This window comes from Chironomus tepperi, unplaced genomic scaffold (assembly GCF_022539635.2).
Source record: "Chironomus tepperi strain 1889 unplaced genomic scaffold, CSIRO-AGI_Ctep_v1 contig_353, whole genome shotgun sequence".
Lineage (NCBI taxonomy): Eukaryota > Metazoa > Arthropoda > Insecta > Diptera > Chironomidae > Chironomus > Chironomus tepperi.
The window spans coordinates 358,939-374,293 of NW_027226475.1; the positions used below are offsets into that span (position 1 = coordinate 358,939).

General features: G+C 34.1%; 1 protein-coding gene across 2 annotated transcripts in view; it reads right to left on the reverse strand.

Annotated features, from left to right (window-relative positions):
- Window positions 1-1,450: 1,450 nt before the first annotated feature.
- wdp (Leucine rich repeat protein windpipe) overlaps window positions 1,451-15,355 on the reverse strand; it is a 62,770-nt gene continuing 48,865 nt past the window's right edge. For both annotated transcript variants that reach the window (XM_070645200.1, XM_070645199.1), the window contains 2 exons: window positions 2,385-3,874; window positions 1,451-2,318 (listed from right to left, as the gene is read on the reverse strand). In XM_070645200.1, coding sequence (XP_070501301.1) covers window positions 1,483-2,318; window positions 2,385-3,801 — 2,253 coding nt within the window. In that variant the 5' untranslated portion in view covers window positions 3,802-3,874 and the 3' untranslated portion in view covers window positions 1,451-1,482. The remainder of the gene's footprint in view (window positions 2,319-2,384; window positions 3,875-15,355) is intronic.

The following is a 15,355-nucleotide window of genomic DNA, read 5'->3' on the forward strand; positions in this document are numbered from 1 at the left end:
ATTTTTAGATCATGAAAAATATAGAAGAAATACTTTTAATTGTCTATTTTTTTTGAAACACGTGTTTTGGAATAAGCGGCTAATATTTAGGGAAAAAATTTCAGTTTTTTGCATTTTGTGCCTCAGTGGATGCATCTCATGACCCCAAAAACTATACAGCTCGTGTGATAACCAATATCTATCGATAGAAAAAACCGGAAGTCTTAACTTTGTGTTAAAATTGAGTTTTCGCGGAAACTAACTAACTTGCTAAAGGACAGAACGTGATTTTTTGCGATTTCTCGGCACTGGAAGCACCAATCATGAAGTAGTTTTTACCATTAGATAGGTAATACGAAGCACAAACTTTGAATGACCGAACTTTTTTATAATTCGGCAAGGCTGAAGCAGTAAATCGAAAAAAGTAGATTTCTGTAAAACAAAAAACAATATATTCACACAATTTTGTGTGAATATGATTAAAGAGAGATGAAGAGATTATGATTTTAAACTTTTGGGGATGATTTTTTATAGGATATAGGAGATTCCCTATGCAGAAAAAAAAAAATTTTATGTGCACCAAGGGGAGGAACAAGATCCAGTCGGATCCAGTTCACTTCCAGACCTTTAAAACAAGATCCAGTAGGATCCATTTTACTTCTAGACACATAAAAACAAGATCCAGTAGGATCCAGTCCACTTCTAGACCATCAAAATGAGATCCAGTAAGATCCAGTGGACAATATTTTTATTTGTGATTATGACTTTATTAATTGTGATTATGACTTTAAACTTTTTGGATAGTTTTTCATAGGATATAGGAGATTCCCTATGCAGAAAAAAAAATTTTTTATGTTCACCAAGAGGAGGAACAAGATCCAGTCGGATCCAGTTCACTTCCAGACCTTTAAAACAAGATCCAGTAGGATCCATTTTACTTCTAGACACATAAAAACAGGATCCAGTAGGATCCAGCCCACTTCTAGACCATCAAAATTAGATCCAGTAAGATCCAGTTCATAGAATTTTTATTTTTTCACCAAATTAAAATATGTTTTGAAATAATCGTTTATTTAAACACGTGTTTTGGAATAAGCGGCTAATATTTAGGGAAAAAATTTCAGTTTTTTGCATTTTGTGCCTCAGTGGATGCATCTCATGACCCCAAAAACTATACAGCTCGTGTGATAACCAATATCTATCGATAGAAAAAACCGGAAGTCTTAACTTTGTGTTAAAATTGAGTTTTCGCGGAAACTAACTAACTTGTCGTGATTTTTTGCGATTTCTCGGCACTGGAAGCACCAATCATGAAGTAGTTTTTACCATTAGATAGGTAATACGAAGCACAAACTTTGAATGACCGAACTTTTTTATAATTTGGCAAGGCTGAAGCAGTAAATCGAAAAAAGTAGATTTCTGTAAAACAAAAAACAATATATTCACACAATTTTGTGTGAATATGAAAAGAAGGAAATAGACAAATGAAAAAGAAGGCATTCATTAGTTGTTTGGTGTATTAACGTAATCTCCAGCTCGACTTCGACTTCTCGTTACGACAACGGGTGTCTTGGGCTTTGGCGTTTCAGTCAATTTAATTTTAACTCGTCCCGTTTCTGGTGAATAAACAGGCGAGTAACGTGCTGATCGCGGCGATACGGGTGAATAGACTGGACTGTATCGTTTTGGTGGTTCGGGTGAAACATTTAATGATTCGGGATCGATTGGTGTGTCGGATGCAGGATGGAATACATCATCATCGCTGTCAAGTGTCCTTGGTATGGAACCATTTGTTGGACTTGCGTGAACAGCCTCAATTGGCTCATGTACATTACCATTACCATTTGGCATATCGTATAGACTCTGTTGAGATTTTTCCTTCTCTTTTTGCGGAAGTTCTTGGATGGGCTCATCGACTGTGATTTCTGGTGGCTTAAATGATGTCAATTCTGGTCGATTATCTTTATGATCTGGATAGTCAATTAATGGCGAATGTTCAGCATGCTTGCCATTACCATTCTTCTCAATTGGTTTGCCCAACAATCCTTGTCTCTTGTCCATGTCTTGTAATTCGGTTGCGCCATTCTTCTCAACATCATATCCACGACGTGATTTACGTTTCTCTTGTCGGTTCTTCATTGCGACGAAAATGATCAATGAAATGAGAAGTATACCGATAATAGCCAATAATATGTATGTGCCTGTATTATCTTCTGTTGTTGCTGTTTTAATTTCGCCTGTTTTTTCGCCAGATTCAGTAACATCGGGTACGACTTCAGCTTCAGGCTCTTTTGGTGGTTCAACATTATCTTTGTCCTTTTGAACTTTAATTCCTGGAACTATTGGTGGATCAGTGTTATCTTTAAATATTCCCAAATTCAAATCATGCTTTTTAGTTGAACTACCTGAAATTGGTCCATATGTGGTCTCATCATCGTCTTCTTCTTTTTGGTCATCATCATCTGGCTTGCCAGATTCATCAGGCACGTGTGGTACAATTGGAATTAATGTTGTTTCTTTATCTTCATCATAGTCATCTTCGCTTGTATCAACTGCTGGTGGTTTCTCTTGACTGTCAGAGCTGCTTGAACTTTCGGTTGTTGTCTCTTCAGCTGCAGCTTCAGTTGTCGAGTGACTATCTGGAATGAAAATTGGTATACCAGATCCTTCACCAGATCCATCCTCTTCATCTTCGTCTGTTTTTGTCAATTCGTCGGGTTTCTCTTCATGAACATGTTCCTTCATAGGCAAAACTTTTGGTTCATCAGCACCACTTCCTTCAACATCATCATCATCATTGGCTTGTGTTTTTTCAACAGAACTTTCTGGTGCAGCAGTTGTCTCAGCTTTATGGTCAGTTTGAACTGGTAAAAAGTCATTACCTAATTCATTCTTCTCCTTCTTATCATCATCATAGTCTTGATATTGATCATCATCATTTTTTGGTTCATCCTGTTGCATATCATCGAATATATCTTGACCATCATCTTGTTCCTCATCATATTCATAATCAGGCTTCTTAACATCTTTAACTTGATCACCTTCATTAACATCTTCTTGTGGCTGATCACCCATCATGACATCATTATCATCAATATCATCCCATGTTTTTTTGATAGCTCTCGTGGTCGATACCTCTAAGCAAATATCATTTTGTCGTGCTTGCAACCATGGTTGGCCCTTAACAATTTGCGGTGATGTACATTTAATAACTTTACTTGACCATACATTCTGATATGACATCCAATTGCGTACATGAAGTGTATCGCATGTACAATTTAATGGATTCTCATGTAAATCAAGTGTACGAAGCTTTTTTAATTTCATAAAATCAACAGGCAGGTATGTGATGTCATTATACGCAAGATTGAGGTTAACAATATTCTTCGGTAATTTTGACAACTTTCCTGATGTTATATGATTATGACTTAAATCCAATGACTCTAAATGTTGAAAATTAAGCTTACGAACTTGCGATAATTTATTATGTGATAAATTTAATTCTGTTAAATTCACCAGCACTTCCAATTGATTTGATATTTTTGTAAGCTCATTATTCGATAAATCGAGTGACTTTATAGGCATGAATTTTTTATTTGAATGCTTCCTACTATAACTGGCTATAAGTGATTCTAAATTATCACATCTGGCACTGAAGTTATCTATGTTACATTCGCAATCCGTTGGACATACGTACGGTGTTGATGGCGTTTGTGTTGATGATGATGTGACTAGTAGCAATATTAATAATGAAAAGATATGCTTATAACTTAATAATGGCAGCACATATTGTGATTTCTTCTTGCTGTTGTTTTGTGACATTTTTATTGATCTATTTTGTTAAGTTTTTATTTCTATTTAAATAAATTGTATCGAATGTTGGGCTAAATAGAATCTGAAAGTAGAAGAAAATGAGAAAATCTTATTAGTTCATCTTGAATTGTTTCATTGAATTTAATTTTATAGTTTTTTGCTATTAAATTGTTTATTATCGACACAGTTCTCAATTGTATGAATAATGAATGGCCTGCTATCTCGATAATGGCTAATCTGGATTGGAATTGTAATGTGTTGTGGAAAGTGCATGTTGTGCATGAAATTTCTGAGTTGTGCAGATGGATTTTTGTATTGTTTTATAGGTTTAATGCTGGTAAATATGAGGAGATGTTGTGAAATTGATTTTTGAGGAATGTTGTCAAGCTACAAGGCTTATTTCATACAAAGTTGCATAAAATTCATTCCTTCTGATTAGCAAAATGACTTTTTTTAAGTTTAGAACCTGTTATGTAGACTCGGACTGGAAGGTAATTTAAAATAACCAAACAATTCGCTCTTTAGATGCAATCACAGCTTGGCAGCAATCAAATTTTCAGTCAGAATTAAGAATGTTCATGAAGATTAAGCAATAAGCTCAAGTAAGGCAACAATAGTAACAAGGAAAATGATTAAAATTATAACCCAAACATCACAATTCGGTTAATCTATACAAAATTAAACTTGAGGCCCATGAAACTCTTGACATTAAGATTTAAATAGAATTCGACATCAAATAAGAGTCATATCGGCTTGAAACTGGATTTTAAATCGAATCTAAAGCTTATATAGAACCAGTAGCTTTTAAAGATAAATTATCAAATCTGATTAAAATTTAATTGTCTTAAGTACCTGATAGTCAGACACTTAAATGTTGTTCTCACTGAATTCTAGTTGGCAATTTGATTAGAATCAAACTGCTCCTGATATGCATTAATAGCTAACCAGGAAGTTACAGCTTGGTTCTAATCTTACTATCCACTGGCTGCGTAAGAACAATTTTAGACTATCGTAAGAACAACATTTAGATGCCCGCTGATCAAAGGATATGCTTGACGATCAGGAAAATTGCATCAAAAACCAAAATATTCGACTCTATATCAACCCAAATAAGTTCATTGACCCCATCAACAGCAGTTGACCCTAAAGCAATTCAACATCTCAACAATATAAAGTCAACAAGCACTTCCATCAACAATAACCCAAGCCAATAAGTCACTACTCAAATTTATGTCATCTATTAAGCTCATAAATTCATCGACTTTACAATGTGAACATTTAATTTAAGAACTCAATGAGCCATCCCCTTGACTATAAAAGTTTCTTAACCCTTCCCAAAAAGAACATTTGTGCTGCTCATAAGTCTCAAATTATTTACATAAAAAAAAGTATTATTAGATCTGTTTCAATGACAAAAACAACATAAAAAGGAATGTTTAATGTTTATTTTGACATGAAGCATATGGACATGGAAGAAAAAGAATTTATTGACACGATCGATACTTTTGTGTACGGCCACAAGTTCACGAAATCGTACTCGACCATATGGTAATGAATTTAAATTTTTAATTGATTGTTTATTCATAGAATTTAGGAATAGATCAATCATGCATGAAAATAACGAAAATTTAGAGCAAATTGTCATCATTGCGGTGTTCAATGTACTCAATGTCAAGGCTTATTTTATCGCATAATTTTAATCATCGCTACTTTCTCATTCTCTTCGCATTTTTTTGCATGTTGTTTCGTCTCTTTTTGCTTATTCGCTCTTTCGTAACATAAGTTTGAGTTGAATGTCTAGAAGACATACAGTGAAATTGATAATATGATAACCGGCTAACATTACTTGTATGGATATGCTTTGTAGTTTGTACACAGTTATAAATCCCGTGATTTTTTTTATTTAATGTAAACGTGACTTTTTTTGTATGGGGTTTTTTTAGATGGGATTTGGAGTTTGGATGGGATTTGAGTTGGTGTGGTGCGTAAAGCGCATTTTTTAGGGAATTTTGGTTTATTTGAATTAATATTATAGACATTTTGGGACTCAAATTGAAGGAAATTTACAAATTTGACTCAAAATGTGGGCCTCATCGGGTATTTGAAATTAGCATGCGGAAACCAGCTATAGGGCCACTTTCAGTCGGCACCTGAATGAAACAAGGGATCACAATTGATCTTTACTGTCAGCGAAGGATACGAAATAATGGACCGTATCATAAAATGCGTCATTAATCGAACATGGATCTAGCAATTAATTCGACAGTATGTCAAGTTGTCCTCCCTCGTTCAAACTATCAAAAGCCATGAAACGCATATAAACGCGCAGCTATGGATCTAAAGGTTTGAACAGTTAATGTGTATGTCAAGTTGTCCACTTGGAATTTTGGAGTCTGATCCCTGACAACGTCAATTATTAGCTAAATTAGACAATTTGTCAATTGTGAAAATGAGCAATAATCAGGCCCATTTAAGTCATAAATAAGAACACTTGAAGTCCAAAAGAAGACACTCAGTCAAAATTCTGCAATTTATGCATTTTTTCACTAAACCCACCTCAAAAAATACTACTACTTTAGTAACGCTCAGAGAGCATGCTTTTTAACGTGCTCAGAGCACATCGTGAGCTATGCTCTAGAATGTGGCAGTTGTGACATAAGACATTTTTTGAAAAGTGTCATGTGACAAGTTTGCTCAGAGCAATAGGAGCATGCTCATGAATTGCAAACTTTTAATTAAAATTAATTTAAAATTCACTAAGGAAGAGAGAGAATCTTTTTTAAATCCTATAATATTAGTACTATTAGAAAACTGTTATTGTAATAAACTTCCTTTTAATTAATAATCTGAAAAAACCAAAGTTAGAAAATTTCGCTTTTACCTGGATGATTTTCGAACCTGAGACCGCTTCGTTGCAAAATGAACCACCATTACGCCACGCTGTATTTTACCTAATAATTTATGTATGGCAAAACCAATATAATCAAAATAAACTTATTTTTTTCGGTGTTTCACTGTATTTTCAGGTGGATAATTTTCATAGATTTTTCCAAGATTTTCCACATTTCCACGTTGTGCTCAGAGTGTGCAAATCGTGAGCACCAGCTGAAATTTCATAAATCACATTTTCTCGTTGTGCTCAGATGAGCATGCTCAACAAAAAGCATGAAATTTCATAAACCAATTTTCTCGTTGTGCTCAGAGTATGCTCCTTGAGCATGTTCAACGATGTGCTCAGGTGAGCACGCTGAAATTTCATAAATCACATTTTCTCGTTTGCCAGAGTGTGCTCTTGAGCATGCTCAACGAGCTCAGGTGAGCTTACGTTGAAATTTCATAAACCAATTTTCTCGTTGTGCTCAAGTGTGCTATTCACGCGTCGATAAAAAAGCTCGCTGGAAATTTAAATTAACCACATTTTACGTTGTGCTCAGAGTGCTCTTGAGCATGCTCAACGATGTGCTCAGGTGAGCACGCTAAATTTCATAAATCAAGTTTCTTGAGATTGCTCAACGATGTGCTCAATGAGCACGTTGAAATTTATAAATCACATTTTCTATTGTGACATTTGCACGCAAATGTGCTCGGAACGTTGATAATTTCATAAACCACATTTTCTCGTTGTGCTCAGAGTTGTTAACGTTGTGCTACGATAAAGTTTAGCAAATTTGTATTTTCTCGTTGTGCTCAATTTCTTGAGCATGACGTGCTCAATGAGCACGCTAGTTTTTATTGCACATGGTAGGCTGGGATTTTTATGACGCAATATTTAATTAGCATGCTCGGATTGACTTGTTGCATAAACTGAGTCCAAGAAATGCTCATTGAAAGTGAATTTCAGATGGAGTTGCATAGATGCTTAAGTTCAAGAGCATGCTCAGCAGTGTGCTGGGTGAGCACATCAAAATTTTGATTTTGAGTTGCGTCATGAGCATGCTCAGCGTATTTTAAACGTGCTAACCTGAGCACGCTCAAAAATATTTTATATTTTTCGAGAGCACATTCAGAGTGTCAGCTCATGAGTCAGTTGAGCATTGTGAGCAAGTAAAACGATGAATTTGCAGCCATTGCCAAAAATGAGAGACGAGCCTTATTTAACAAAATTGCAAACTATTCATGCGTCTAAAAAAACTCGACTGGCGATTTAAATTAATGACTTACAATTAGGCGATGAAAGTAATTTGTTAAATCTCATAATCAAGTATTGAGATTGCGGTCAATGGTGTTGTTAAAATTATTTCTATTGTGACATTTGCACGCAATTATCGGAAACGCGTTGTTAACGTTGTGTATGTAAAGTTTACAATGTAAATTTTTATGACGACAATGAAAATAGTTTTTATTGCTGGTAGGCTGGGATTTTTATGACGCAATGTTTAATTAGCTGGCGGATTGACTTTTGAACTGAGTGAAAATTGATGTGTATTTTGGGTTTTAGATAGTTTGGGTGGATTTTGATGATTTAGTTAGACCCGACTCAACTTTAAGACAATTTACAAACGTAAGCTTGATGTCGCAATTCCAAATGATTTTAGGGACTCTTTTTGTACTTTTCAGGGAATTCCAGGTGCCGCTAACGACACCGAGAAACGTTATAAAGAAGAATGGCTTGACATTAACTGAAAATGATGATTGGGCCATTTCCTTGCAAGCAAAGAGTTTCCTTTTAGGTACCGTAGTGGTATTTCTGTTCCATGCTTCTTGTTTGTTAGGAATTGTTATATCTATCCTTGAGATGTACATCTAAAGAATACCAAAGTGTAGCATAATGTCATTTTAAAATGCACAGACATGTGTATGCCAAAAACCGTACCTAAAGAGTTCCAAACCAGAAATTTCGAAATATTGACCGTCGTCATTTGTACAAACTAGTCCTAAGTCGCTCGAAGTCGACTTGAACTTTGAACAGAGCCAAGTCGACTCGAGTTGACATTTCCATGCAAAATCCAAGCCAACTTCAAACTCTGCCAAATCCCTTCAACAATAAGCCTATGAAATTCCCCCCATATTGACATTTCTGCAACTTTTTATCCAACATCATATCCCAACTGCACACATTATTTCATCGCAAAAGATAAAAAAAAAAGCAATTTCATTAAATAAGAAAATAAAATTTTTTGTGTTTATGTGTAATTTTTAATTATGGGAAAACATGTTGTCGGCCTTTCCATAACAAGCAACTCAAATGCGATGAAAGATCATTTCTCTTTCTGTTGATACAAGCCAAGCCATGATCATGATCATCAAAAAAAAAAAGATTTTTTTGCGTGCTGATTGATTGAAATTGAAAATGATTGAGATAAATAACCAGAAGGCATAAAGCCGAAAACCGCAAGACGATTCCGATCAAGTGATGATTTAAGTCAATTTTGATTTATATCGAATTAAATTCCTGATTTTAATCCGATGTTCGAAGATTTATTGATGTTGACATTTAATCATTATAATCAATGTCTATAGACTCATATTCAATTGCATTCATTTAAATCGCAACGTGTGTGCATGAATCAGACAAGCATGCCATTCATCAATCATAATTTCTCCAATCACATTTCTCTTCCATAATGCATAATTTACCGTAAAGTATCGATAAATCATATGTGTATGGGGGTCGTTTGTGAGTGATGGATGTTGGGTATTTTGGGTTTTGAGCTTTGCTGTTCATTTGAAGGACTGTAGCTCGTGTAATAGGGATTTACACATCATTAGCTCGTCAGTCGACCTCTTTAACCCTTCAGAACTCTATAGGATCAATTGACTCTAGATTCAGCCCCCTCTTTAGACCCCTTAGATTCACTAAACCCCCTCAGACCCTCCAAAGCCATAAAAGTCATTAAAACCATCTAAACTTTCCCAAAAATTAACCTCAACTTATGAACGACCCCCATGAAAAAAGATATTGAAAATTATGTGCGATAAATTTTGATCTCCACATAAGGAATTGCAATTTCTCGATCAATTAGCGATGCAATTCTTAAAAATGCCATAAGCAAAATTCATCATTTCTTCTCTCTCTCGTCTATTGCCAATTGAGTCATAAAAACTTTATTTATATATTTTTTGTTGTGCCTCCGTTCGTTAATCAAACAGTCTTGATTATTGATTATCGATATGGTCGATGTCTGAAGCCGCAAGCTGCAAATGAATCGCAATATTTTTATAGATAAATGAAAATTTATTGGTAAATTGTCAAGTCACATTCTGTGGAGGCTATTTTTAGGCTTTTTTTGAAAAGGAAATGAAGAACCAAATTTTGCACACAAAATTAATTCACACAAGTTTTTTGCTTTACGCGTACATGACATGCATAGCTGCACATTGAGGTGAATTATTAATTTCAACTTCTCCTCCTCCAATTTTTTTGTGTGTAGTCAAAATACTGTTTAAATGTTAAACAATGAAGATTCTCAGATAATTAAAAATCAACACGCAAAATCAATTTTTTTTCTGTCAAATTTTGTTGCTGTTTGGGGAGAAATTTTGAGTGAAAAGAGAAAGGACAGGATGTTGATGTGACATCAGAATTACGTGATGTGCTTTATATGATTTTTTCTAGGTAGATTTATATGCTTAGATAGTTTTTTGATTTCTTATGAATTTTTTGAATTTAGACAGTTGAATTGCTTTAGAGAAGAGTCAATGCTTTAAATTTGAATTTTGAAATCATCGATTTAAGTTCAAATCTTAAGAATAAGAGGCGCTTTAAATTCAGATGATTAATAAAAGTCGTCGCGTCAAGCTTGAAATTTGAACAAAAATCGCTGCTTTTAGTCAACGCTTTACTTAACTTTTGAGTCAAATCGTCACTTTGAATTCAAATCTTAGAAAAAAGCTACACTTTGAAATCTAATCCTTAAGAAAAGTCGTCGCTTCAAGTTTGAATTTGGATTTTAAAAGTCAAAGTAAATTTGCAACCTTTGGTTAAATTCGACGCTTCAAGTTTGAATCTTTCAATTTTAAATCTGAAGACAAGTCGCTGCTATCAATTCAAATGCTTGAAGCACAAATCTCAAGACAAGTCGTCGCTTTAAAATTGATTGTTGCAAGTTCAAATCACAAGACAAGTCGTCGCCTCAAGTCATAGTCTTAAAAGAGTTGTTCCTTCTATTCAAATTGATTTAAATTCCAATTTAGTACTCTTAATTAATCATCAATTCAATTTTCTTTTAGAACCCCTTCAATCACAATAAAATATCAACAATAAAATCATAAAAATCAACGATGATGATCCCCGGGCCACGTTCAATTATGACATCGATAATTATACGGAAACGGACATAATAACTTTCCATTTAACTCTCAAAAGAGTCACAATCAATTGAAAAGTAAACAAAAATAAAACATTCTGTTGTATTGGACTCGCCCACATTCACAAAAAAAAATATTGCTCGCGTGCATGCGTAAATTACTACACAATCAACCTCATTTACGCATGTAAAACGATATTCCCAAGTCATTCATTCATACAATTAAGCAATAATGGACTGATCATTATGATCATTCTAATCGCAAACAAGCAGAAAATGATGTAAATAAATAAATACACGTGATACGAGGCAATTTTTCATGCTTTTGGTTTTCGTTTCATGATCAAGTCTAATTTTAATCAAAATGCTGTCACATTTATTTATGTGGACTCTATGATCATCTGGTCTTATCTCGCATGCTATGGATTTTTGAGGGGCGTTTGGTGATTATGTCTAGCGTTTTAATGAGGATAGCAATTTGAGGGGCGTTGGTCATGATCGTCGTCAATTCCAAAAGCATTTTCAGGACAAAGGACGACCTAGACCAGAAAATACCAGTCTGGTCTGCAATATTGAGCCATTTGGATCCTATATTCCATCGCTTCACATCACATCTTGTAATTGGAAGCCTCCTGCATCATAATTCACAGTACAGACCAAACTGAACCCGTCATTAATGTACAACCCCCATTTATTCACTCACAGCAGCTATTCATGATATTGAAAAACTCACATAAATTAATGAATGTCGGGAAAAATGATGAAAAATAACTGACAGCGTCCAATTATCATCCATAGTGCCATTAAATTAATATCACTAGTTCCAACCTCCTATCCGGTGCATGAATTTATGAATATTCTTATTAATTGAACCTCCCCGCACGTGCTGCACTTTAAATCATTTCTTTTCATTTCGCCAGAAATACGCAGAAAATAAATAAAAAGCCTCAAGTTGTATGTAAACAAGACTGTGATAATGTCAAGAGCAAGTCGCAATATTATTTAGAAGTTCCAATTCTTACTTTTCCTTTTTAACCGTGCCGCATTGTGTCGAACTTGAAATTTTTTATTGTTTGCTTTTATGACGGGCCACTTATGGATAGTTAGTCTCTCCACTTTATATTTTTAATTTTCACGTAAATTGTTCAAGTCATAAAAGATATGAAAATTAATATTTTCTTTTTTATGCAGTCATAAATACTCACTTGAGATCAATTTTTTCATCCTATTGTATAATACACAACACATTAACAACGGTGGACAATTGATTTATGAGCGGAACAAGTTCATTTTGATTTCGGATGGGTCAACAATAACAGACGTGATGCATTTAAAATTAGTTTGTTGAGAGAATTGAGAGAAGTTTTAGAATTTTGAGAGAATCATGTGGAAAGTTGCGTGCTGGAGAATAGTTGAGCACACAAAATAATATTATTATCAAGGGTGATAACAAGTTCAATGCTTTGACTGACAGTATGTTAGATAAATTGTTGGTTTTTGTAGTCAAATGACATGAATTTTATGGTTTTTAGGAGTTTATGAGCTGGAAAATGTTCTAGAAAAAATTCTGAAAAATTAGAGTTTATTCAAGGTAACTTGTTTGATAGTTCTGTAGCTTAGTCATATTCAGACCTTGCTATTGCTTTGACAGTCAACTCACTCCACCTCAATCCTCATTTTGGAACAAATTCTTCAATTTTCTAGAGTATTCGCGAAGAAAATCCAAAAATATTCATTTTTACTGAGGTTTCCCAAAGTCTCGTTCTCGACATGTTCTGGAGACCGAGACTACCCAAGAGAATACCCAAAAAAGCACACAAAAGGCTACTCAAGAGACTACCTACGAGACTGTCCAAAAGACTACCCAAAAGACTACCCAAAAGACTACCCAAAAGACTACCCAAGAGACTACTCAAGAGATTACCTAAGAGACTACCCAGGAAGTCTCGGTCTCGATCTCAGCATCGACAACCCTTCCCCCCTTACCTCTTACTCCTTCTTGCTAAACATACAACAAAATCCTCAAATCCTCCTCGACCTTTCCATTCAAAATCCGTGTCGACTTCGCCCTCTCCCGACAAATCAGCATCAAAAACATTTAAATGTCATTTACCTCAGTCTATATTCTATTGCACATAGATTCAGCCTTGTAAAATTATTGCAAATAAATCAAATTTTTTCAAAAGAAATCTGCTTACTCACTATCTTTTAACTACAAACTACAAATCAAAACTAATCGCTCCTTACTGTATTTCATCTTCTTATATTCATCTTCCTTTACAGTTTCTCATGAAGGAGAATAAAAATAAAATATCAACAATGATGTGGATGATTAATACTGCCTAGACATTATTTAAATACTTTTTTGCCATTTTAGATTTATATTCTAGTTTATAGGAGATTTATTGTGAAATTGACGTTTTTTTATTGAGTCATAGTTATGAATTTGGATTGATGCGAGGGTGGGACACTCGTATCAGCAATTGTGCAGTTTTGACAATACTTTCTAGTGGCAAAGATCGTCCAAAATTAAGAAAATTGTAAATTTTTTTACAATTTTCAAATGTGAGTGTCTGAGCCTTAGGTTTAATGGATTATCACGAATAGAACAAATTGGACAATTGATCCAGAATCAGTCATCAGACTGATTTAACTCTAACATGGTGCGAAGTCAGCGTCTTGTCTGTCTAGGGTCGAATTTAAACCGTTTGTCCGGAATCAGTCAGCTTGATTGTAGCCCGACTATTAATCGATAAACTGATTTCTGCTATTCGGGTATTTTACACACTACAGCTGTGAGATACAAATTATGGAAATAAAATAATTCATTCAGAAATCCCACGTTGGCTTTTGTTTCTTGTATGACGTAAGAGTAGGAATTTCCTTTGAATTTTGTTGAAGTTGGAATTTCCCTCTGATAGTGCTAGACATTAACTTGAGTTCAACTAGTTATAATGTATTATTGTCTGCTCAGGATATAGATTAAAGTGATATTTTGAATTGTATTAAATTTGAGAGATAAGACATGTCAAATCAGTCATGTCATGTATTTTTTCAAAAAATATAAGTCAATGATCGATGACTTCCGGTTCCTAAATTCACAATTAATCCAAAAAATTCGTGCTCAGCAAATTTTGAAATCTTTGACAAAATTTCCTTATCATCTATCCAAAAAAATCCAATTCCATAATATTTTCCATGTAAAATGTAACACAGTAAGATCATTTTTAGCATGAGAAATCAGTCAATGAATTATATAAAGCAATTAACATCTGATGTATAACAAAAATTTCTGTTACCTTGAAGTCATTTCATGCGTAAAAGTGTAAGACAAGTGGAAGAACATCAGAAGTGCCGACAATACTTTGTTGGAAAAATTATTTTGGCCTATATGAAAAATTTATGGTTTTGAAGATTCAGTTGTGGACGAACTATTTGAATTGGTATGATGGAATTTTGATGGATTGGGGAAGGAAACAAGGCTGAAATTAATAGAAATGTTCATAGCAACTTCATAGTTTATCCATAGACTCACTTGCGTGTGAAACAGATTATGAATAGTTATATGGTCAACTAGTAATTAGCTTGATTTTAGTATAACTTGACATTAAATGACAGGTTATTAACTAGACATATGATCGACTAATCAGAGTGATTTCCACTCGGTAAGAGCAATTACGTTAAATGCCAATTAGACAAAACAACTAGTGCTGCAAGGTTAGTTGATAGATAGGGTCAGATGATAGCAAAGTGACTTTAATCGAATTTTATATGAAATGATATCGACTGGCGAATTTTTTAGCAAAATTTCGTCAATCTTCAAAATGAGTTATTTTTCAAATAGTCTAAAATCAAGACATTTTTCTTATCCTTCTTTTATGTATAAACAACACCAATCTTCTAGTACCATCTAACCGCACTTTTTCAAAACACGATTTGACAGTTTTCTTTAATCCGCGGTTTTTTGTTTTCACTTTTCATACAAATGTGTGAAATTTTTGGAAAAAATTGAAAAGTTATTTTTTTGCATATCCAGAATTGTCTATGATATTAAGAATTTTTCACCAAATTTTGACAAAATCTTCAATAAAAACGAGTGAATTCTTCAAATTTTGATCTTGTCGAGTCATAAAATTGTCACAAGACTTGTTCCTATCCTTCAATATTGTTTATATAACACCAACATTCATGTACCACATCACAAAAGTCAAGAACATCACGCAAACAAAATCCAGAACTTTATCATCCATCAAAGCAAGAAATTAGTAGAAAACAACCATTTTCAAGTACCAGAAACACTTGAAAAGCAAACTAGA